The sequence below is a fragment of the Artibeus jamaicensis genome, unplaced genomic scaffold, assembly GCF_021234435.1.
Source record: "Artibeus jamaicensis isolate MK-2021 breed Jamaican fruit bat unplaced genomic scaffold, CSHL_Jam_final scaffold_286, whole genome shotgun sequence".
NCBI classification, from domain to species: domain Eukaryota; kingdom Metazoa; phylum Chordata; class Mammalia; order Chiroptera; family Phyllostomidae; genus Artibeus; species Artibeus jamaicensis.
In genome coordinates, this window is record NW_026522034.1 from 3831382 (window position 1) to 3854657 (window position 23276).

At 56.8% G+C, this 23276-nt stretch overlaps 2 protein-coding genes across 15 annotated transcripts in view; one reads left to right on the forward strand and one right to left on the reverse strand.

The window, feature by feature from the left end:
* STRA6 (signaling receptor and transporter of retinol STRA6) overlaps nt 1-17022 on the forward strand; it is a 40211-nt gene extending 23189 nt beyond the window's left edge. For 12 of the 13 annotated variants that reach the window (XM_037134546.2, XM_037134542.2, XM_037134544.2 and 9 more), the window contains 17 exons: nt 660-726; nt 987-1072; nt 2179-2318; nt 2952-2975; nt 3159-3325; nt 4707-4829; nt 6960-7027; nt 7172-7248; nt 7495-7556; nt 8461-8623; nt 11485-11560; nt 12672-12805; nt 13895-14012; nt 14095-14196; nt 14939-15102; nt 15347-15493; nt 16160-17022. In XM_037134546.2, the coding sequence (XP_036990441.2) occupies nt 660-726; nt 987-1072; nt 2179-2318; nt 2952-2975; nt 3159-3325; nt 4707-4829; nt 6960-7027; nt 7172-7248; nt 7495-7556; nt 8461-8623; nt 11485-11560; nt 12672-12805; nt 13895-14012; nt 14095-14196; nt 14939-15102; nt 15347-15493; nt 16160-16329 (1888 nt within the window). In that variant the 3' untranslated portion in view covers nt 16330-17022. The remainder of the gene's footprint in view (nt 1-659; nt 727-986; nt 1073-2178; nt 2319-2951; nt 2976-3158; nt 3326-4706; nt 4830-6959; nt 7028-7171; nt 7249-7494; nt 7557-8460; nt 8624-11484; nt 11561-12671; nt 12806-13894; nt 14013-14094; nt 14197-14938; nt 15103-15346; nt 15494-16159) is intronic. The other variant, XM_053656861.1, reaches the window with a different exon arrangement.
* Nucleotides 17023-19629: 2607 nt separating this feature from the next.
* On the reverse strand, nt 19630-22667 carry ISLR (immunoglobulin superfamily containing leucine rich repeat). 2 transcript variants are annotated; one of them, XM_037134559.2, is made up of 2 exons: nt 22363-22667; nt 19630-21547 (listed from the first exon to the last, which is right to left on the reverse strand). In XM_037134559.2, exon 2 carries the CDS (start codon nt 21537-21539, stop codon nt 20253-20255), a length of 1287 nt encoding a protein of 428 aa, XP_036990454.1. In that variant the 5' UTR covers nt 21540-21547; nt 22363-22667; the 3' UTR covers nt 19630-20252. The 2 variants fall into 2 exon arrangements, with proteins under 2 accessions (XP_036990454.1, XP_053512749.1); XM_053656774.1 differs by lacking the exon at nt 22363-22667 and adding an exon at nt 21744-21807.
* Nucleotides 22668-23276: the final 609 nt, after the last annotated feature.

Below are 23276 nucleotides of genomic sequence, written 5' to 3' on the forward strand. Positions count from 1 at the left end.
ATGCATGTAGCTCAGTAGGTGCAGGGCTTGACGAGCAGTGTAGCCTGGATTTCAGACCACACTCATTGCTTTGCTGGGCATTCTGGTGCAGTGTGCAACCCGCCCAGCTGCACATGGGAGCCCTTAATGAAAGGGGAACGAGAAGAGACATAAGTCCTGAAAGACCAAAGAACATCATTCCAGTCAGACGCAGACTGAACTCAGATACCGGTGGAGGGAGGGCAAATCGTAGGGCCAAACACGTGGTTGTTGGACTGGGGTGGTGTGCTCAGCCACAGTTCTGAGAAGAGTTCTGTGAGGCCTGGGGCAATCAGGGAGGCTTCCTGAAGGAGGGAGGGATGAAGTGGGCCCTGAAAGATAGGAAGGATCTGGGTGGGAGAGAAGAGGTGTAGCCCAGCTGGCCCCTGTTCCTCCCAGGTCTTTCCCTGAGAGGCCCCTGTCCTTTGGCCCTGGAACCTCAGAGCGGGGCATGGGGCTGGCACACTGTAGAAGCACGAGAGCCCCCGAATGACCCCAAGAATGAGGAACTGGGCAGGCTTGTGTAAGAGATCAAAGGATTGAGGGAGGGGAGCCCCAGTGTGGACAGCCTGGAACCCCAGACTGGTGGCATACCTGGGGGTCCCTACCCAGGTGTGACCCAGCCTCCACTCAATCTGCAGGGTAGTGCCCTCCTGCCACCTCAGTGTGCCGCCTGGCCTCCTCCACACTTTCTTGGCTGTGCTGTCGGTGAGTCTAACCTAAGTCCAAACGGGCTTGCGACCTGCTGCCAGCCTGGGCAGGGTGACCTGTGTTCCCCGCTGGGGTGGGAACCTGCTGGGGTTGGTGAAGGGAGCGCCTGGGAGCCCGCAGTGTGGGAGGGGGGTTCTCACAGTTCCTAAGATACCACATGAGTGTGCCCTGGGGAACAGGGCGGCTCCCGGGGGCTGAGGTCAACCCGTCAGGGAAGGCCTGGGCACCCCAAGTTCTCCACTGTGCTCTCCCTGCAGATTGTTGTGTTGCTGCTCCTGGCCGTGCTGGTGAGGCGCTGCCAGCTGTGGCCCCACTGTGGGCACGGCAGGCCCGGGCTGCCCAGGTTGGTGCTGTGTGACCTGGACACCGCCACTCAGGGGGCCCCTCAAGGGGCGGTGGTGATTTGTTACATCCTGGAAGCCAGCTCTGGCCTCAGGATACCCTCTCTTTTCTCAGCCTGAGGTTTGCTCCACCTCTACCCAGACCTCCAGGTTTAGTCAGGACCCCAAGAGGGAGGGAGAGGAACCCACCCCAGTTCACCTGCTTTTGTTCCAAACTCCAAAGAGCCACGAGCCCACCGGGGCCTGGCTCCAGGGCGCACTTGGTCAGGCAGCCCCTGAGGGCTTCCTTGGGCCCCTGGTGCTAAAGGCAGGTTTCTGGTAGAAACCCTCTCCCTGACTCTTCAGCCTTGCAACCCCAGAGCTGGGGACAGGGTTGACCCTGAGGAGACGGGACTGGTCGGGTTTGTGTGGGAAAAACCAAAGGGTTGAGGGAGGTGGTGGGTGGGGCCCCAGTACAGGGGGCCTTACATCCCAGGCCAAGGCTCCACAACAAGGTGGGTTCTGCATGATGGTTTCTGGGGAGCTGGGGGTTACGCCCTGCCTGGGGGAGGGCTTGGGGGAGGGTGAAACAGGATGGAGCTGTCAAGGCATGAGGGTAAGCTGGGCCCCAGAAGCAGGGGTTCTTTGCGCCCGCCCTGAGCCCGGAGAGGTAATGCCTGGGACAGCTGTGCCCTCTGTCTGCCCTCTGCCCTGGGGCGTTGACCGTTATGCAAGGATGTTGTGACTCTGTGAGCTCTCTGAAGATCTGCCAGCCCAGACAGACCAATTAGTGTGGAGGCAGCTGTTTCCTGGAGCATCCAGGATGGGTGGAGGGAGCTGTACTCAGGCTTGGTGCTGTGTGTGTGGGTGTATGTGTGTGTGTGTGTGTACGTGTGAGATGGGGGCAGGGGAGAGGATGTTTCCAAGTCACTCTGCCACAGAGCCCTTAGAGCTTAGTACAAAGGAAGCATTCAACAAATACCTATGGAGTGAGTGGATAAAGGGCCTCTGTGTCCCCGTCTGGAAAGTGGGCCTGACTCTGCTTTCCCAGTTCATGGAACATGGCACCAGGTAGTGGTGCACTGGGCCTGAGCACCTCCCTCCTGCCCTGTCCCTGCCCCTGCACCAGCCCCGTGGATTTCTGGACTGTGGATGGGCCCTGGACCGTGCCTGCTGCTATCTTCATGGTCCTCTTCAGCTCCCTGTGTCTGCTGCTCCTGGCTGAGGCCCCGCTGCCCTTCCCGACCCTGACCTCACCATCCAGCCAAGGTACACAGCAGCTGAGGCCTGAGCCTGGATTGATGGGATGGGGGTGGGAATGGAATCTGGACCACTGGGGGAGGGCTCTTCTGTAGTGCACCAGGTTGATTCCCATTCCATTCACGAGTCACTGCCAAGAAGACGCTGTCCCCTTACTCTTCCCACTGCCCCTCCACAATGCCTGAATCTTCCTTTTGTTGGTCCCAGCCATTGGGTCAATGCCCCCTCTTTGCTTCCTTTATTCTTGTGTGAATTCTACCCAAGGAGGGAGGGAACTCCCTTGCTCGTGGGCTCGGGCTGAGTCCCCCAGGCAGAATGAAGGAGGCTGAGGAGGGCCACAAAGGGGGGCCCTGCAGAATTGAGATTGGCTCAAGGAGGTGATGGTAACAAGGACAGCTGCCACTGACAGGGGCCACTGTCCTGTGACATGACCTCCTTAGATCATTGATCTTCACAGGGACTCCACACAGTGTGGATACTAAGCCCCACAGTATAGTGAAGGATGCTGGGGGTCACAGAAGGATGCAGTAATAAAGTAGTAGCTTGTGTCTTCGGTACAAACTTAGGCACCATGCTGAGCACTGTACACAGAACTCCTCATTTTGCCCTTGCTAATCTAGTACTATTATTTCCATGTTACAGATGGGAAAACTGAGGCTCCAGGAGGTAACTGGCCCAAGATCACAGAGCTGACATTAGTCAGAGCCTGGATTTGAGCACAGGACTCTTGCTCACTGAATTAACTGAGAGGCTTGGAAGATGGAGACATGAGCAAGGCCTGGGTGAGCTAGACTCAGCAGCCCACACCTGCCCCTCCATTATTTTCTCTCTTCCCATCTTGCCTTCCAGGGCCCTGGAAGATGCTGGCCCTGCTCTATTACCCTGCCTTCTACTACTCCTTGGCCGCCTGTGCCACAGTCAGGCATGAAGCCTCACACCTGCTTGGCAGCGTGCTGTCCTGGGCTCACTTGGGCGTCCAGGTCTGGCAGAGGGCAGAGTGTCCCCAGGCACCCAAGGTAACCACTGATTCGTGATGGCCTGGAACAGAGGGCATGGAGGAGCTGCCTACCTCAGCGTGGCTCCTTTCAGCTCTGTATGCTGGGCTTTCCTGCAGCCTTCTACTATGTACAGGATTCCAGGCCTTTACACACGTGCCATTCTGGGGCCAAGAAACTGGGCCAGCCCTCAGGCGCTGCCAGTCTGAAGCCAGTAGGGAGGGGGCAGGGGCAGAAGAGGAGGAAAAGAAAGCCTAAAATCCTCCCCATCGTTGACCCCCTAGCCCTCTGTTGGCCAGGCTGGAGTGGGAGTGAAGACAGATGGAGGAGGGCAAGCCCTGGGGAGGGAGATGGTCTCACAGGGCTGAGAAGAGAATCCCAAACTGTATCTGTTTTACTGGTTGCTGGCTAGGGGTGTGAAGCTGCTCAGTCTAGAGCCCAAAGGGTGGAGCTGTAGGCTTTGAATTCAGGCAACCCAAATTTGAATCCGGCTTCATTCATTCACTCACTCATCCATTCATTTATTCATCACACATATTTGAAGCACATAGTCTATACCAGGGACATTCCCAAGCACTGGGATATGGCTGTGAACAGCGCAGACGAGGTCCCCGGCATCACAAGAGCTGCCATTTCAGAAGAGGAGACGTACTAAACAGACAAACAAATGCACAAAAACGATGCCATGGGGTGCTAAGTGCTTTGAGGAAACCACGTTGCCTTCCTGAGACTCAGTTTCTCTCCTGTAAAGGGAGTTGATGTCACGGGACCCTCAGGTAGAAGTGAAGATTAGCTGGTTTCTCCGAGAGCAGGGACTTGATTAGTCTCTCTTTACCACCCAGGACCTGGCACATGCTGAGCTCTCAATAAAAAGGTAGTGGATGATAAATAAATGGATGAATGTGTGAGGGGCCCAGCCCTGGGAGTTCAGGGACAAAGGCCTCCACACCAGAGGCAGGGCCCGCACTTCCACGATGGCCAGTTACAAACCGGGCATGGACAGCGTTAGGCCTTTGTCTGATTGTCAGGGGCCTGCGCCCAAGGTGCCAGGAACATAGGAGCCCAGGAAGAGTTTGTCTCTGTTTCGGAGCTCGTTGCAGCTCCCTGGGTGGGGAAGAGGGGGTTATATAACCTCCTCTTTTTGGCTACTCTAAGGGCCATGGGAGTCTAGGGCCTGGGGGAGGGGCAGGCATCTTTGCAGGGCCTGAGAAGGGAAGTGGGCATGGCTGTCCTGAGAGGCTCTAGTTGGGGGTAGGTGGGTGGCCATAGAACCAGAGCCTTCCTATGGCACCCAGACCACCCTTAGTGTCCTGGGTCAGGTGGGAAGGGAAATGGATCCTGGCCTTTGACTGGGGGAGAAAGGCAGAAGGTAGGTGTTTCTGGTGTCTGTCTGTCTGTCCAGATCTACAAGTACTACTCCCTGCTGGCTTCCATGCCTCTCCTTCTGGGTCTTGGATTCCTGAGCCTTTGGTACCCGGTGCAGTTTGTGAGAAGCTTCAGCCGCAGGACCGGAGTGGGCTCCGAGGTAAACGGGCCAGGCTGGGCTCCCCCTGTCTGTTGTGAGTGATGTGCAGTGATGCTTAGTGGAGGACGCAGCACGTAGCATGTTTCAGAAAAGCTTTGCTGAGTTGCCAAGTAACTGATTAGTCCTCCCTCCCAGGCAAAGGCTAGGCCAGGCCCTGGGATGGCTCCCAGGATGCCCGGGGCACCAAGCTATGTGCACGGCAGGGACTCAACACAGGAGAACTGGGCCAGAGACAGTAAGTCATAGCTCTGGTTCTGAACCCCTGGGCTCCAGCTGGAGAATTGAGACAGGTCAGGAGTCTTGTCCCTGCTAGGAACTCTGCAGGGGCTGACACAATCCAGTGAGCACTTGGGGAAGAATTACATTCTGCATCGATACTCGGTTGGTAATATTAGAGAAAGGGGAGGAGGGCTTCCTGGAGGAGGTAGACTTGAGCAGGGGGCTGAAGGGCAGGCAGGATCTGGAATGGGGAGAGTAAGGAGAAGGCACTGAAGGCACAGGAAAGAGCACGAGTAAAGGGGCAGAGATGGGTTGTGTCTGTTATGTTCATGCTGATTTGCCACAGCCGGCAGTTCTTAACAGAAAATAAACACTCAGCCAATTTTTCTGGCAAAAGAGAAGTCTTAGGAGATTGGTCACCTTACTAAGACGCCTTCTGAGCACCCACCAAGTGCCAGGCCTGGGGCTGGGAGCTGCCTGACTGTGCCCAGCCCTCAGGAGATCCAGTGTGTGGGGGAGGTGGATCCAGTAGCCTACGTTACAGCAACGTGAAAAGTTGCTATAGTGAGGCAGCAACAGGGGCTCATCCAAATGCATGGGGGTGCAGGCAGAAGTGGGGTCAAGTACTTTTCCTGGTGAAAGAGAAGGAAGAGGAAATCGCTCCACAGAGGCCCTTGAGAAAGTCTGGGAACACAGAGGCAAAGGGCTGGTCACTCTTCCTTCAGTGGGGGAGGGTGAAGGAAAGACTTGAAGGGCGGCATCTAGGACAGAGAGCAGGGAGGCAGTGGTGCCGGTTGCTAACACAGAACGCTGGATGAGAGCAGAAGTGCAGGGACCCTGGACAGTTATGGGGGGGTGTGGATTTTAAGGGTCTGATGGGCAGCCGGGCCCCATGGCCCTGGAGCTCCAGAGAGGAGCTGGGACTGAACCCCGAGGAGGGATGGAGGGTGAGGAGAGAAGAGGCTGGAGGGGGTTCATGTTATCCAGGGGCCACCCTAGGTCCCCATGGGCTCACCTGACAGGGTTTGGCTCTTATGTAGCAGCAGCAGAGTTCTAAGTATTTTTCACTACTGCCTCCTGATCCTCCAGGGAAGCCTGCTGTCCCCTCAGTCGTACAGCTGGCTCAGAAGAGGGGAGCAGCTTCCCAGGGCACACACCGCACCAGGCGTGGCTCTGCCTTGCTGAGTCCCTCTCCCTCTTCCAGGCATCTCCTCTGCCTCACCTCTCACCCCACTGCATGCCTTTCCTCTTGAGAATCTGGGGAGAAGTAAAATCCTCTTTAGCCCTTAGTTAAGCCTCAAAGGACACAGTTAAGCTTTGAGCTGACTCGCACCTGCCCAGGACCCCTGGGTTGCTATGGGAACAGGTGACAATGGCCTATATTCCCCTAATGATGGGAGCTAGGACTTGTTCCCATGGGTCTCTGCCACTTGGCAGTCAGTTTAAGGTCTGGAATGTGGCTTAGACAAATCCTGTCACCCTTGTGATCTCCCTTGAGTAGAGGGAAAGGCCTGGGGCATCTGACCTGGAATGGCCCCATCCTGTGTCCTGATTGGGGATGTGCCTCTGGGACACAGGCTCCCTGTGCCCCAGTCTCAGCAGAGGTCAGAGAGCCAAGAGGAAAACAATGATGAGATGTGACTGAGTAGAGCAGGAGAGGGCTGGAGCTAGACCTCAGGACGAACTCCCCAGCATCGAGGCTTTTCAGGTAGAAGATCAATGAGTCTTGCATTTGTGGAGGAGGAGAGGGCAGCCTTGGGGAACTTGGGCCTTGTCCCACAGGTTGGCCCTTCTCCGCAATTCTCTACAACCAGGAGGTTTTTGTGGAGTACCTACTGGGTGCCCACTGTGGCACCCTGAGCCAGGTTCCCGGGGATGGCTCTAGGCAGTCTCATCTCTCTGTCCCTACAGGAGCTGCAGAGTAGCTACCCCGAGGAATATCTGAGGACCCTCCTTTGCCTGAAGAAGCTGAGGAGCAGGTGAGGTTCTAGGCATATTTTCTGGGCCATTGGGCGGGGCTGGCACTGGGCAGGCTGGTGGGGCAGAAATGGGGAACGAATCAAATTCTGGGGCTCAGGGAGGGGCCACCCTGAGTCTCCTTCACCCCCTGGGTCCTTCTGCAGCTCCCATGCCTCCAAGCATGGCTTCCTGTCTCAGGCCTGGATCTACATCAGACAATACGTCTACACTCCACAGCAAGGTAGGGAGCGGGGTGCTGAGGTCAAGAGGGACAGGTGACCTCCTCCTCCCATGCACAGAACAGCTACAGTGGCAGGTCAGCACCTGTGAACTCTCTGTCATCAGGAAGAACAGCCCCCAGCTTGGGACAAGGGGAAGCCCCTGGCCTGGCCTTGGTGGCTCTTTTCCTGGGCCCCTGAGGAGGGATGAAGGCTCTGGGGCCTGGATGGTGCTTGGCTCACCATACCCCCCTTTTTGGGGACTGCAGGGTTCCGACTCCCCCTGAAGCTCGTGCTTTCAGCCACCCTGACGGGGACAGCCATCTACCAGGTATGTCCCGCCTCTGCAGTGCCATTTGCCTCTGGACTCCCAAGCCTGGATGCCTCAGGCCCAGCTCACCTCTCCAGAAGTGTGACCCACAGTCCTGTCCAGCTGCTTCTGATGTCTTGAGGACACTGGCCTACCCAGAGGAGTAGGGCTCACACAGAGTGAGAGCATGAGTTTTGGAGTCGCATACACAAGGGTTAAAATCTGAGCTCCATTATTTACCGCCTGTGTGACCCTGTGCACATTACTCAACATCCTTAAACCCATCAGCTCAGCTAAAAATGGAAGAAATTACCTTCCTCTCTGGGAAGCTGGGAAGATTTAGTGAAAAATGTGTTTGATAAATCCCTACCATCCCTACCACCATCCCTGCCACCCCTAACAAACAAACAAACAAACCCAAATCTCAGGAGGCAGATATGATTTTTCTCTGTTTTACTGATGGGAGAAATTGAGGCTCAGAGAGAGGGATTTGATTGGCCAAGTTCCTACGGCTAATATCTCAGGGCAGCCCATGTCTGAATCCAGACCTGTCCAGATTCAATGCCTCTGCTCACTTATAGGAACTTTGCTTTCTCCAACTTGGAAAAATTGAAAATTTTATATTCTGAATTTCAGATAGATGATTGGCAGACTGACAGACAGGTATACAGTTGTGCTGCCTGAAAGCGTACCTGTGGCCTATTAGGCTAGAATCGGATCCGTCTGTAACATGCTGATCAGGGGCACCGATGAGCACACACTGCTCTTGGGGGCAGAGCAGAGTGTTGGCGGGTGCTGGCAACACGCATGCAGCCAGTGTGCTGCCCTAAGTCTCCCCTGCGACTCAGAAAACACTTGTCCTGGGGCGGGAGTGCCTGGTTCAGCATAGCTAGGCCCTGGTGCTTTCATTCCGGGGTTCTTCCAGGTGGCCCTGCTGCTGCTGGTGGCCGTGGTACCCACCATCCAGAAGGTGAGGGCGGGGATCACCACAGAGGTCTCCTACCTGCTGGCCGGCTTCGGGGTCGTGCTCTCAGAGGACAGGCAGGAGGTGGTGAAGCTGGTGAAGCACCACCTGTGGGCTCTGGAAGGTGAGGCCCCAGGGGTCCCCCGAAGGCCTGGAGTGGGCGGATATGAGCCAAGTGGGATACCGGGTGGGATACCGGAGCAGCATGCCCTTGGGCACATTCCTTCCCTTCTCTGGGTCTAAACAGCCTCATCTCCAAATTGCGGGGAGGGTGTTGCAGCTTCCAGTCCCAGGTCTGAGACCTGAAGGTGTCATCTCAGCAGCCTCTTGTCAGTTTGTGTGGTGGTGTCTCTCACCCCCACCCCAAGCGTCTTTTCCTAGCTCTGCAGGCTGAAGATGGGGAAGACCACGGTGTATGTGAGCTGAAGGGACAGCCTCAGGGGCCTTTGCTGAGGGTGGGGGAGGAAGAGAGGAGGTGGGAATGTGGGACTGAGCTGGGTGGGCTGAGATGACATCTCCAGGGAGGTTTTCCAAGTTGGCTATGACCTGGGCCACAGGCAGGAGTAGACATGGCTCACCTCAGCCCACAGTCCTCCAAGCACAGACCTCACAGCAGCCCCGTTAGGTTAACATCATTGATGCTATTGCTCAGAGCAGGAAATCAAGGGTGGGAGGCAGGAAGTGACGTGTCCAGGGCAAAGGATTCTGCTTCTACTCATTACACCTGGCATTTATCTTCACATGCTGTAGTTTCCAAGCCCAAAGGCTCCCACTGTGGATCTTCTCAGATGCAGGGTCAAATAGCAGTGTTTATTCTCCTAGTTCCCAGGTGAAGACAACTGAGGCCTGGGGGCATTAGAGATATACACAAAGCAGCCAGCAAGCCACATTGGAACAGAGATTGTATCTAAGCTTGGGACCCTTTGGCCTGTTCTTAGCCTAAGGAGCCATTGCTGTCTGAGCTCTGAGAGCCTGTTTGAAGGCTGCCCCGCCCTCTTCCCTGGCACCTGGTTAGTAAGCCTGGCATTGTTCACAGAAAGTTCACACTCTGAGTCAGGCAGACTAGATTAGAACTTCTGCTCCATCACTGACTAGCAGTGTCCTTGGGCAAGACACTTCTCTGGATCTCAAATTTCCTATCTGCAAAGTGGTGCTGAAGTGACAAAGGAACCTTGTCCTCGAGGCCCTGGATCTGATTGGGGTAGATGAGGGGATCCACAAAGCAGGTCCCGTAAGGGAGCAGGTGCAGTGTCCCAGAGGAGCCAAAGCACAGGAAGATCTTATAGGCACTAGGGTTAGGAGGGACCCAAGTTTGAAACCAAATGAAAAGAAAGACGAGCAGGAGGTAAGTGGACATCAAAGGCCAGGCACTGGGCCCTGGGCCCTGGGCGGGCTCAGCAGGCAGGCTCTCCATCTTCTGGCAGAAATGGTCTGAATGAACCTTTGCTGGTGCTGAGCTGGCTCCTGACAGGCAGATGGAAAGGGCAAAGCTGTGCATGCTCAGCTTTACTTTGCAGAAAAGTACCACCTCCTGCCCCTGGAGGAGTGAGCCCAGGACAGGCAGGGGACTCAGGTTTCTGAAACAGTCGTTCACCTAATAATTACCTGGTAATGTTGAAAATCCCAAAGCTCAAGCCCCAAACCTGACTTCACAGACACTGAGGATGGGGCCCTGGTGATTCTGATGTAAGCCTAGGGCTTACTTTTGTTTGAGAACCACTGCAGCAGGCACTCTAAGCACGTCAACTGGTTGATTGATTTCAATAAATTGCTGGTTGAAATAAGCCATCAGGGCTCTGCCTTTTGAAAGCCCCCAGTACACTGGTTCTCAGTGCTGGCTGCACATCAGAATCACCAGGGTCGCTTTTACAAAGGCTAAGGCCTGGGTCCCACACCCAGAACTTCTGGTTTAATTGGTGTGGGTGCGGTCTGGGCCATGGAGATTTTAACCTCTCCAAGTGATTCTAACTTGTGGCTAGTGCCCAGCCCACTTCTCTAGCCCCTGTGACTATGTGGAACTAGTGCTCCCCGATTTCAGGTGCATTTGTTGCCCGGCCACCCCTGCTCTGGTGGGGACACAGAAACCAGAAATACTTTCTTGGGCTAGCTGAAATCAGGGTGCAGCCACCCTGGGCTCTTTCTGGGTCTGCTCGGAAATGGTTGCATGTCTGGCACTATCACTTCCGAGTGTGGGGCCGGCAGGCCAGGCCCTCTCTCGGGGTCTCAGCTTCTTCCTTGCCTCCTTGTCTTCCCGTGTGTCTCCTGTGGGGCTGCTGTGAGGGTGCAGGGCAGTGCTGGGTGTACAGGTAGGGTGAAAGGGGTGCAGCCTTCACCCCTGCTGTGTTTAAATACCAGGCTTGCTCACAACACGCCACGCATTCTCTCCCAGCTGCTGGTGGGAGAGCAAACTCTAGATCTTTGCTCATGGCTCGTGGACAGGGAGCTGGAGTAGACGGGTAGCAGCGGTCACTCCCCCTCATTCTGATGGACTCAGGCCACCCCGAAAAGCACTCGCATCCTCTGTGCCCCGTTCAGAGGTGACTGATACAGGCCTAGATGGGGTTTTATGGCTTCCCCCGTGTGGAGCACGGGCAGCACAGCAGTGTGCCCGACATGAGCAAGGAGAGGCTGGCAGATGAAATGACCCCTGAAAGGCTGCACAATCAGGGAGCACGGGCTGGAGGCAGATGCCAGGTTGGGTCTCACAGCAATGGAGGCAGCAAGACCTGGGTGAGAGCCAAGTCTGCAGCCTCAGAGGTGGCCTCTCCCGTCTTGGCTACCCCATGTCATCTGGCAGTACAGGACCAGCTGCGGGCATCAACTTACACCGGGTCTGAGAACGGGGAGTGTGGCGAGAGGCTTCTACCCAGAGCGGGGTGTGGGGCAGGGGTACCTCTCACCCCAGCACAGCCTGATGGCAGTTTGGAGGTTCCCAGGAGACCTTGCAGGCCTGGTCTCCCACTTTGCTCCCTCTTCACCCTCTAGTTTGCTACATCTCAGCCTTGGTCCTGTCTTGCTCACTCACCTTCCTCGTGCTGATCCGCTCACTGGTGACACACAGGTTAGTGGCAGGCTCTGACCTGGGGAGGAGGCCGGAGTCTATGGGCCTGCAGGACCCTGACCACGGCCTGTGGGGAAAGCCCTGGTGCTGGAGGGAGGGAGGGAGGGTGTCTGTAGGCCCGGGCTGTCACTGAGCCCAGCCGTCCTGTGGTGGGCAGAGAAGGTGGGTATTTCAGCTGCGGGCCTGACCTAGGGCATGACTGAGTCGGGGCTGGAGTGTGGAGTTCACCCCTGAGAGGGGTCCCCAGGGGCGGGCTGGATTTGACAGGGAAGAGCCCTGAGAAAGCTGGCCTTCTACCCGGCAGTGGGAGAAGAGGAGGGAGCTGAGGGAGGAAGGTGGCTACAGGCACCAGCGGTTTGTGCGCAGGGCACAGTGGCTCCGCGAGCCCGCCCTGGTGACTGGGCAGGGAGGCAGTCTGGCTGGGGCACTGAAGAGATTGTTATCACGGCGCCTGAGAGGAGCACTGAGGAAGTGCGGGCGGCAGAGAAAGTTCTAACTGGGAGAAGGGTGGGTGGGAGGGGCGGCCCAGGCACTTAGCAGTGTCAGAGAACTGGTTCCCATGCCCTGAGCATTTATCAGGCCTCACAGGTCCTGCCGGGGGATCTTTCCCCATGGGGTTAGCCCTACTTAGGCTGGCATTCAAGGCCCTTAGGCCTCTGCCTTGAGGGATTCTGTACATGCACATTCCAGCTAATGTGAGGGGGGCTGTGCCATGATGGGCTTTCTCATGAGGTGATGAGTTCCCTGTCATGCCGGGTATGCAAGCAGGGTCCATGGCCATGGATGGGGAACCTTGCCTCCTACCCTGGTGGCCAAGCTGCGAGTCACTTTCCATCGCTTCTGTTGCTTCTCACTTCTCTGACCTGGCTCACGTTGAGCCTTCTGCCTGAATTGGTCTCCCTTGATCCCCACCCCACCAGCTTACTCTTATTCATCCTTGAAGGCACTTCTGAGAACGCACCTCTTCTAGGACGCTTTCCCTGACCTCCCAGGCTGGATTAGTAGCCTGCACTGGGCTCCCGTGGCCCTGGGCTTCCCTTTCCTTAGGTTGTCATCAGCCTGGGAGTGCATGTGCTCCCTGAGACCTCTGCCTTCCTCGCCCTCATCCCAGGGTCAACCTGCGAGCTCTACACCGAGGGGCTGCCCTGGCCCTGGGCCCTCGACCTCAGAGCCCCTACCCCTCCCGCCAGGCCATATTCTGTTGGATGAACTTCAGCGCCTACCAGACTGCTTTCACCTGTCTCGGTGAGCCCCCCAGCCCACCCTCCTGGGCCTTGGCCGGCCCCAGACGCGGACCCCAGTGAGGGTGCAGGGAGTGCTCAGCGGGCCTTGAGCACCCCTGGGTGTCTGCCTCTGCTGGGGCAGGATATGGGACAGAGCAAGAAGAGGGACCCACCTGGTCTTCCCTGCATTCACAAAGCTCACTCAGATGGGGGGTGGGGGAGACAGGAGCCCTTGGAAAAAGGCTGTCCCTCACCCCTGGGTGCCACAGTTGTTCACACAGGGAGTGAGCCCAGGGCCGGAAGGTGGGAAGTTCAATTAGACACATTCCTGCTTGTGTGAGTGGAGCTGTGCCATCATGGGCTGTCTCAGGAGGTACTGAGACCCATGTCACAGGGGTATGCAAGCAGGGTTCCAGGGCCATGGATGGGGGCTGCAAAGGGGGTCCTGCTTTGGTGGGGTTGGACTAGATTAATTCCCAGGACCCTTCCCGCTCCTAAATTTCTGATCCTCCCCTTGGGCGCTGTAATGACTAAAGCCCTCCAAAATGTGAGGGGCTGGGGCCAGTGCTGCAAAAGCCAGGGCCTGCTTTCTCTCCCTGCTGGTTCTCTCCGTTCTCACCCTGCACCCAGGGGACGGGAGGAGGATGGTCAGAAGTAGAGAAATTACTAGCACTGGAAGTCATAACTCCTCATGGTGGTAGACTTTGTACCTCCCAATTCCAGAATTAGCAGAAAACTGTTGGGCCCCTACCATATTCCAGACTCCAGCCAGTAGGAATGCACTCTGGTCCCCAAGGAGTCAGGAACAATTTGGGGAGAATAACCTTTACAAAGCACCTGGTGGTTTTCAAACAGTTGCCACAGGCATGATCTCATTGGGTCCCTGCAACAGCCCTCTGTGCTGGGGGCATTCCCCCCATTTTACAGAGGAAGAAACCGAGGCTCAGAGAGGTACAGTAACTTGCTCAAGGTGGCACAGGTAGGCAGTGGCAGAGCAGGGATCTGAAACCGGGTCTGCCTGATTCCAAAGCCTTTGGGTTCCTGGGAGCGTCAGGGTGGTCTGGGTCCTGCGGGGCTGAGGTTTGCCCCCCACCCTCCCCCGTCTCGGCAGGGCTCCTGGTGCAGCAGGTCATCTTCTTCCTGGCGATCGTGGTCCTAGCCTTCCTGGTGTGCATGCCTGTGTTCCACGGCAGGAACCTGCTGCTCCTCCGATCACTGGCATCCTTTTGGTGAGATAGGCAAGGGGCTGAGGGCCCTGGGACCCCTTCCCAGAAGACCACTCACAGTGACACCCTCCTACCCCACCTGCAGGCCCTTCTGGCTGACCTTGGCCCTGGCTGTGACACTGCAGAACATGGCAGCCCATTGGGTCTTTCTGAAGACTCGCCACGGACGGCCAGAGCTGACCAACCAGTGAGGCAGCTCCCGGGCTTGGGCTCTCTCGGGCCCTCGAGCCTCTCCTCCTTCGCTGTCTCTAGTTGTGCCCTCTTCCTCCACTGCTGTCTCTCCCGTTCCTCTCAGGCAGCCCAACGGGTAGCGAAGAGAGAGCTTGTCTTACCCACAGAGAAGGGGCGGGGCCCAGCCTGCCCCCCATACCTCTCTGTCTACCTGCCACAGGGCCGGAGTCCCCCCCGTGAGCCTCTCCCGTTTGGGGGATAAGCAGTACTGTCCCCTGGATCCTCTGTGCCCTCAGCACCATTCACCTCTCTCTTTGCAAGAAGGAGGTTGACATAAACGTTATTTCTCTTTTAGATGGCAAGGCTGTGGGAGGCCTCAGAGTCAGTGGACAAGGGATCCAGAGGAGGGAGGTGGGAGACGCTGGCTCATAGAAAGATGAGGTGATACTGGACTTAAACCCTGGCTTTGCCGCTGGCTAGCTAGACAGCTTAGCTAAGTCACCCAGTTTCTCTGGGCCTCCATGTTCCTTCCATAGGAAGAAGTAGCACGGCCTGTCTCCCAGGCTGGTGGGGAGGGCCAGCTGGGTTGAGAGTTGGACTAGGGTGGGGTGCATATAAGGGTACTTAATAAATATTAGGTATTCGATAAATACACAGCAGCTGTGGCCGTCTAAGTCTGACCTCATCCAGCTTCTGACCCCGAGGAAGGGGCTGTGTGTGCGAGGACCGGTCTCAGCTGTTCTTCTCCCCGGCCCTAGCTGTGCGCTCTACGCAGCCACCTTCCTGCTATTCCCCATCAACGTGCTGGTCGGTGCCGTGGTGGCTGTCTGGCGAGTGGTCCTCTCTGCCCTCTACAATGCTGTCCACCTTGGCCAGATGGATTTCAGCCTGCTACCACCTAGAGCTGCCACTCTTGACCCTGGTAAGGTCACAGGGCAGGGACCATGGTGGGGGTTGCTCAGGCTGCCCAAGTAGTAAGGGAGGGTCTGTTCTGACCTGGTCTGTGTTCAAGTCTGTTCACGGGGGGTGTCTGGAACAACCATGATGGTGTGTGTGGTGGGCCGTGTGCAGTGCATGTGCCGGGGTGTGCAGGGCCCCCCCCGTGGGTGTGTTACATACTGCCCGTGCCCTCCTCCCTGAGAGCCACTGTCCCCCATCCACCCCAGGCTACCACACATACTGCAACTTCTTGAAGATTGAGGTCAACCAGTCACATCCAGCCATGATAGCCTTCTGTGCCCTGCTCCTGCGAACACAGAAGCCCCAGCCCCGCATGGTTCCCCAGGATGGCCTCATTCTTGGGGCAGAAGAAGGTGCGTCTTCCCACTGGAAATGGGAGAATTGAGCCCACCCAGCTTCTCCCAGGAAGGAGGGATGCACCCCTCCCCAACCCCGAGTGCCAGGAAAATGCTCATTCCTGTCCCAGGGCTGCCTGTCAGAGAGAAGAAGTGAGAATTTTCCTGGTCCATTTCAATAATTTTTTCCATCACATATGTGTGCATGTGCGTGCACACACAAGGGCACACTCTCTCAGTGCACGTGCATGCACACACACACCCTGTCACACAAAGAACGAGGTGACCATCTTGCTAAGGGGTTCTGTTGCCCGCCCCATCCTGGGCCACCTTCCACCTCTCCCTCTCAGGCAGCATGTCCTCTCCCTCCCCTCCCCCTTCCCTACCATCTGGGAGCTATGTAGTAGAGGGGGGGACACTAAGCTGGCTTCAGACCCATGTCCCAACCCTGCCTTCAGTCCCCTTCGCTGAGCTCCGTCTCCCCCTCTGTCTGCCACTTGCAGGATGGCATCCTGAGCCTTTGCAAACACTCCTCTCGGCCCCATGCTTCTGACACCCAGACTCCAGTCTCACCATCCTCCTGCCCATGCACAGGGGGTTTTCAGACTGGACTCCGGTCTGTGTCCTGGGGTGGGGCTTGGCTGGGTTTGCTGAGTGACTCACAGAAGGTCTCCCCCTTCTTAGGGATACAGTTGCTGCAGACCAAGGACCTCATGGCCAAGGGAACAGGGCCCAGAGCCCGCCAAGGCAGGGCCCGCTGGGGTCTGGCCTACACACTGCTGCGCAACCCGGCCCTGCAGGCCTTCCGGAAGAGGGCCCTGTCCAGTGCCCAGGCCAATGGCATCCAGCCCTGAGGGTGGGGAACACCAAGGCACTAGCATTCTTGGCTAGGCAGGTGCTTCCCCTCTTCCCGGCCCATTTCTTCTACAGCTCTCCCAGCATCACCCCAGCCATGGTAGCCTCTCTGCTTAGCGTCAGATCTGCCAGCAGGTACTGGAGTCAAGATCCCAGTGACCAGCCCCCGAGGCTGGAGGTCACTGTGCTTGAGTGGAGGTCCGTCTACACTCCGAGCTTTACTAGGGCTCTAGTCTGCCCCCTTGGCCTGGGAAGCCAGCAAAAGCTGAAGAAGGCAATTGGTGGTTTAGGCATTGGTCCAGGAGCCAGTGGAACCAGAAAACTACATCTAGGACCCTCCCCAGGGTGACCCTGCTGCCAGCCTCTGGGGCCTTACTGAAGCCTTCTGCTGACCTGGGGTGGTGATTCGAGCTGGGACTGCCTCACGTTCACAGAGCTCGACCCCACTCAGCCTTGACCTGACCACCTTTCTTCTGCAGCTTCGTCCTCTCCTCTCTGGGGTCCGGTGGCCTGCAGGAAGCCCAGGAGGAAACCAGTGGGCTCCTACTGGCAACAAAGTCATAGCTCACACCAGCCCCCACACTGAGCTGCCCACACTTGAGAGCCTAATATTTTTGTGCCTTTAGATATTATGAAAGAGGCTAGTGTGCTCCCTGTAATAAACTTGCCCTTGAGAAATAGTCCTCGTTAGGGGAGGGTCACATGGGGGAAACTGCTCACATGGGGTTTTTAGGGTTTGGGTGGGGGTGAGATATTCTAGTCACACGCTGGGCTGGGACCCCCCTGGGCGGGGGGCAGAGAAGACACCCGTGGTCACATCCTTTTGTGTGGTCAGAGGCTGGGGATCCTGTGGTGCTACCCTCGAGCTGTGTTGGCATTGGGTTTAGAAGTAGGACTTATTCTGGGTCTTCAAGAATGGGCAGGACTTGGGGAGCAGGAGAGATTTCAGGAAGATAGAGGAAGAATATGAATCAAAGAGTGGAAGTGGGGGGCACGCAGTGAGGGAGCTGTCCTGATGGGAGCAGCCGGAGGATGCAGAGGAGAAGGGCAGCCTTGAGGGTTCCAGTCCCTGCTAGGGACTGGTGGGGGTGGGAGGCTGTGCTGGTGAGGGCGTGGGGTCCACTGTGGGGCCGGGGTTACAGAGGGTGAGGACATGTGGCCACTGCATAGATCGAGGTCAGTGGGACCTCAAAAATGTCTGCTCCGTTAGTGGAGGCCAACCCTGCTCCATGTTCCCGCACCACAACTACAGCCAAAAACGCACGAAGCCAGGAGCCAGGCCGGGGGGACTGGAACCCAGCTTTGAGGCTGTCTGTGAGGAGGGCAGCCCCTGATCCCACTGCAGCCTGTGAAAGATGTCTTCCTGGCCATATGTTGGTGACTGTCAGGATCACAGGGATAATGGCAGGTTCTCGGTCCTTCATAAGGAGGTGGTCACAATAGAGTGTGATCAGGCTGGGACACTGGACACCCAGGGCTGTGTGAGCCAGAGGTGGGGGCATAGTCCACATGGGAATCAGGGGGGCAGGGCATCCAGGAAGGTTTTCTGGAGGAGGTGGTACCTTAGTGGAGTCTTGAAGGCTAACTTAGCCAAGTAGTGAACAGGGGAATTGTGTCCAGACCAAGGGAACAGCATGAGTAAAGGTGCAGAGCACATTACAGAGTATTTAGAGAACAATTAATTAGTAGTTCCATCAGAGGCTGGGAACGGTGGGCGACGTGAGAGAGCCAGTCTGGGTGGCTGTGGCTGGCTGGCTGGCTGGCTGGCTGGCTGGCTGGCTGGGGGATCCAGAGCTTTACCCCAGGGCAATGGGGACCATGGATGACTTTAAAGCAGGGGAATAGCACCCTGGCCAGGTAGCTCAGTTTGTTAGGGTGATATCCCAATATGCCAATAGGTGGGTTTGATCCCTGGTCAGAGAACATGCAAGAATCAACCAATGAATGCATAAGTAAGTGGAACAAATCAATATTTCTTTCTCTAAAATCAACTTAATAAAATGTAAGCAGTGGAGTAGGTAGTTCATTCCGAACACAGCTGTTTCCCAGGTGCCCCTGACTTGCGTCTGAATCTCACATCCCACTCCAAGAAGCCAGGGCTGCCCAACTGAGAATGGAGCCAGAGACATCAGGGGTCCAAGTCAGGTTAGGGTTGTCAAGCCTTAGCGAATCAGAGCCCACTGGGCCCTTAAGCATCACCAAGTCCTACCCTGTCTTTTGCTTTCTAAGGAAACTAAAGTCCAGAGATGGGCAGTGACTTACTAAAGGTGGCACAGCACACGGGCTCCGCTCCCTCTTGCTGCTTTCTACCACAGAGGCAGCCCTCCTCCTGGTTGACACGTGCTGCTGTTGACATCTGCTCCGTGGGAGCTTCGGGCTGATGAGGGGCTGGGGCAGTGCAGAGTGGGGACCAAGTGGAGCCGAGAGGGGGCTAGCCTCCCAGGCTCACAGGGGTGACCTCGGGCTCCTTGGTCTCCCTGCCTCCATTTTGCTGGGCTCAGCAGTCCTGGGGGCTCTGGGCAGAGGTGACAGACCCTCTCTCACAAGGTGTCCTATGTGTAGCACCCTTCAATTTGGAAAGGGACAGGGATGGAGGTGGAGGGGAGACATATCTGACCCAGTACATATATGGGGTTCTACAGCCCCCAGGTCTGGACCCCATCTACCTGTTCCCTGTCCTAAGAGACCCGCAGGCTGCTGCCGGGCCCTCATCCCACCCCTCTGCCAAGTCAGTTACTGGTCCATCTGCTCTGTGGGGGAAGACTCCTACAGAAGACTTTCCTCCAAGAATGTCATTTCCTCTTCCTGAAAAGGTGGGAGGAAGTACATCCATTTCCTTTGGCTTCTCTCTCAGATATGGTCTCTTATTCTCGATTTCCCTGGGTCCCTTTGGTTTCCCCCCTCCTCCCACCCCTCCCTCGTACCTTGCCTGTCTGCCCTTCTATCCACATTCCCTAACATCTCTTCCATGGACCAGGAAGAGGAGCCACAAGCCAGACCCTTTCTTTCCCCTCTTTTCTACAATGCCTCCTCAGACCCCCACTGGCATAAACATTACTCAGGGTCCCAGGGAACCCTCTGTAATGGTTGTCAGGCTAGTGCCCCCATTTGTCCTGTGGCTAGTTTGGGGAGAGGCCCAGCCGTGCAACATACCTGCCACATGGTCCATGTGCATCTCACAAGCCCCATCCCACGTGGACAGGCAGGCTGGCTGTGTTACCTGTCCGGACTTGGTCCTACCACCACAGAAGCTTCTAGAACAGACAAAACTCCAGGCAGACACAGGAGAGCACCAGAAATGCTATTTATTTCTCTGGCTGGCCTATTCCGAGGGGCAGGCTACAGACACGTATCTGGAAAGAAAGGAAGGACAAGTATCCAGGGGGAAGGGCCACAGGCTGAGAGAGGAAGAGTGAGGAGAGGAAGGCCATCCTGGATCCTCCAGTCCTGTCTGAGGTGAGGGCAGAGACTCCAAAGACTCCAAGTCATCAGAGAGTGCCAATGGGTATCGAGAGCTCAAGCAGGGCCCTGGGAGCCTCAGAGCCACACCAGCCACTGCCCCTCCATCCCATTTCTTTCCCCCGTGCCCTACCTGCATCAGTCCCCATCCCTGAAGTCCCATCACTGAGGCTTTGCCCGGTTGGTTAGGGCAATATCCTGTTGGCATGCTGCCCCCACAGGGGAGCATGGGCCGTGTGAGTTATGGGGTCAGATTCTCTTAGTTACTAGCTTTGACCAAATCTAAAAGCTGAGGTGGCAAGTGTTCCAGAAAAGATGAGAAGGAGAGGTAGGAAGATGTGATGTCCTCCATGCAGGCCTTGGGAGCTGCCAACTCCAGACCTCAGTGGGGATATCCACAGAGTCAGGGGGAGGAGTCAGGGAGGCCCTGGGGCTGCTCCAGCCCAGCTGGGTTGGGGCAGGGCTAGAAGGAGGTGAAGAAGAGGAGGAGGAGGCTCTGGCCCACCAGGAGCAGGTCTGGGGTCTGCTGCCCAGAGACCCCTTCTCCTGCTACCGCCACCTCTGGGCCCCCAGTTCGGCTGAGGTAGATGATGACCACATTGTCCTCGGGACCTGACGGCTGCACCTCGTTGTCGACCGTATAGCAGCCCTTACCCTCAGCTGCTTTGCCATGGAACCTGCGCCCCAGCATATCCTCACCCCCCTCGCCTGGTGTAGCCAGTGCCACATTTACCGAGCTTTCTGCACTGCCCAGCTCATTGGTAGCCAGACAGCTGTAGGTGCCTTCCTCCAGCTTGCCAAAGTCAGGGATGAGCAGGCTGCCGTTAGCAAAGGCCTGGAAGCGCGGCTGGCTGCTGGCTGCCAGGGCACCAGGCAGGGCACGCCCATCAGTACCCACATTGGGGCTAGTGATCTCCACTGTGCCACTGGGTGTCTGGATGTGCCAGTGAAGCTGGGGGGCCGGCTGACCCTCTACGTCACAGTGGAGTGCCAGCACGAAGCCAGGCCGCAGCTCAGCGCCATCCTGGCTGGGCTGGTAGGTGAGTTGCACGAGGGGTGCTGAGCAAGGCAGCGGCAGCAGGCGGTTCAGCGGTGTACCCTTCAGCACATGGGGCGAAGTACAGGTGATGTTGTCCTGCTCTGGGATGGATACGGCTGTGGTCAGCGCCCACGTCTTGAACCACATGATGCCACAGGTACAGTCGAAAGGGTTGTCGTTGATCTGCAGGTGGGACAGTGCGGTGAGTGGTGCAAAGGTGCCCTCGGCCAGTGTGTGCAAGCGGTTGTGGTTGAGCTGCAGCGAGCGCAGGGCACCAAGGCTGCTGAAGGCATCTCGGGGGATGAAGGTCAGCTCGTTGCTGTCCATCTTGAGTAACTGGAGGGCACTGAGGTTGTGCAGGTCTCTCCAGGCAAAGTCAGAGATGAGGTTGTGGCTGAGGTCTAGGCTCTTGAGATGGCCCAGAGAGGCCAGAGCGCCGGCGGCCACTGTGCGGATCTCGTTGTGTGCCAGCCACAGTGACTGCAGCAGGGGCACCTCCCTGAAGGCGCCCTCTGGCAAACTGGATAGCCGGTTGGCTGACAGGCTCAGTGTGGTCACGTTAGCTGGGAAGCCGGGAGGCACAGCCTCCAGGTCGCGGTAGGCACAGTCAGCTATCTGGAAGCCGTACTTCTCCCCACAGTCGCAGGGCTCAGGACAGGCCTGCCCCAGACCCAGGAGGACCGCCCAGCACAGCAGACACAGCTCCTGCATCCTACCTCCTGCAGAGAAAGACATGCCATCGAGGTGACTCCAAGGACCCGTGGGAGGCAGTCATCCCAGTCAGGACCCCAACCCAGAGCTCTTCCCCATGAGAGCCCTGTCCTACATAAGCCAGCTAAGACCCAGCACCACTTAGCCCACCACCCCTATTCTACAGAACGGAAAACTGAGGCCCAAGGAAGGGCCAGGACTTGCCCGAGGTCACGCAGCCAGGAGAGATGAAGACAGGATGGATGAGAACCGCAGCTCCTCCTCTGAGTGGAGAGCTCTCCCCTCCTCGGCCAGCTCCTAGCTGACTTTATGACTTGAAATCTGTTTTCCAGGCGCCCCCTCCCCCAGCACTCTGCGGAACTTCCCTCCTGCCGTCCCACATCCTGGCCACAGTCCCTCCCACCGGAGCCCCCCATAGGTATGCTTTGCCCTGGCCCAGACAAGGCCCCTTGTACGGTGTACACCACCCCCATCCACCCCCCCTCCCCTCCTGCTCCTGCCGGCCCTGACCACAGCAGACACCAGACCCTTTCTACAGAATCACCCCTGTGGCCTGTTCTGTTCAAACTACACCAGGCAGCTGCCTAAATAAACCCCACCAGGACCTCTCAGCTGGCTTGGGCGAGGCCAGAGGCTCAACCCAAATGCTGCTGAAATTTCCAGGGCTGCGGTTGTTGGAGGGGCAGATGCCCCCTGGACAGTTTCAAACAAGGAATTGTCCCAAGCACCCCGAACCAACAGGAAAGTGTCCAGGGGGCCCCTGGGCCTAACAGGCTTCCCTCTTCTCCTGCTGGCCCTTGAAGCCCTCCTCCCTTTGGCTTACCTTCAAAGTACTCTTTCTTAGTCAAGCAGAGCCTCTCCTAAGATGGAACCAGAAAGCAACAAAGGCTGAAGTTAGCCCTGGACAGTCTGCAGAGCCAAGGGCTCCCAAGAGAAGAGGAAGCTGCTGGAGGAAGGGGTAGCCTGGTCCCTGCACCCCGAGCCGGCGCCCTTCCCCGACAGGGTGAAGGGCCCAGCTGCTGAGCGGCTGCAGGAATGGAGCCCAGGCAGCCTGCGCGCCTTCTTCCAGCAAAACAACTGCTTTTCTCCAGCAACGAGGACCTGTGTTTCATAAGTGACACCAGAAACTTGAGGGGGAAGATGCCAAATTTTTTTGGCTATTTCTCTCTCTCTCTCTCTCTCACTCACTTTTAGCAGCTTCAACTTCCTTAAAGGCACAGCACTAGCTGGACAGGACCCAAGAAAGGATGCAGCAGAAGGGTTTTTATGGTGGGAAGGGTAAGAAATTGAATCTCAGGGAAGGTGAGAGACTTCTAACCTCACTTCAGACAAGAAGAAAAAGAGGGGGGAGCGCTTTCTAAGCTAGGGCTGTAAGAGTGATGATGTGTGTGTATGGATGTGGGTACGTACGTGCGGGCACCACGTCTTCGTGTGCGGATGAGTGTGAGTGTGCATGGGTGTGGCTGTGGGTGTGGGATTGTGTGTGAGTTTGTGTGTGTATTTGGGCACATGTCTGTTTGTGTGTAGGAGTATGAATCTCTTTGTTAATGTGTCTGTCTGGGTGGAGGGTGTGTCTCAGCGAAGAGCTAGGAAAGCCAAAGTGTATGAAACGCTCGCCAGGTCCAAGGCTTCAGTGGGAAGCCAAAATGTTAGGCCTGTTTTTGTAAGAAAACACACCCTTCCCCCCGTGGCAGTCCTGCTGGCTCTGCAGCTGTGCTGCCCTAAACACATGCTGTT

Bases quoted from the DNA above. Each gene is read 5' to 3' on its own strand.
- ISLR (XM_037134559.2), bottom strand. From the start codon at position 21,539: ATGCAGGAGCTGTGTCTGCTGTGCTGGGCGGTCCTCCTGGGTCTGGGG.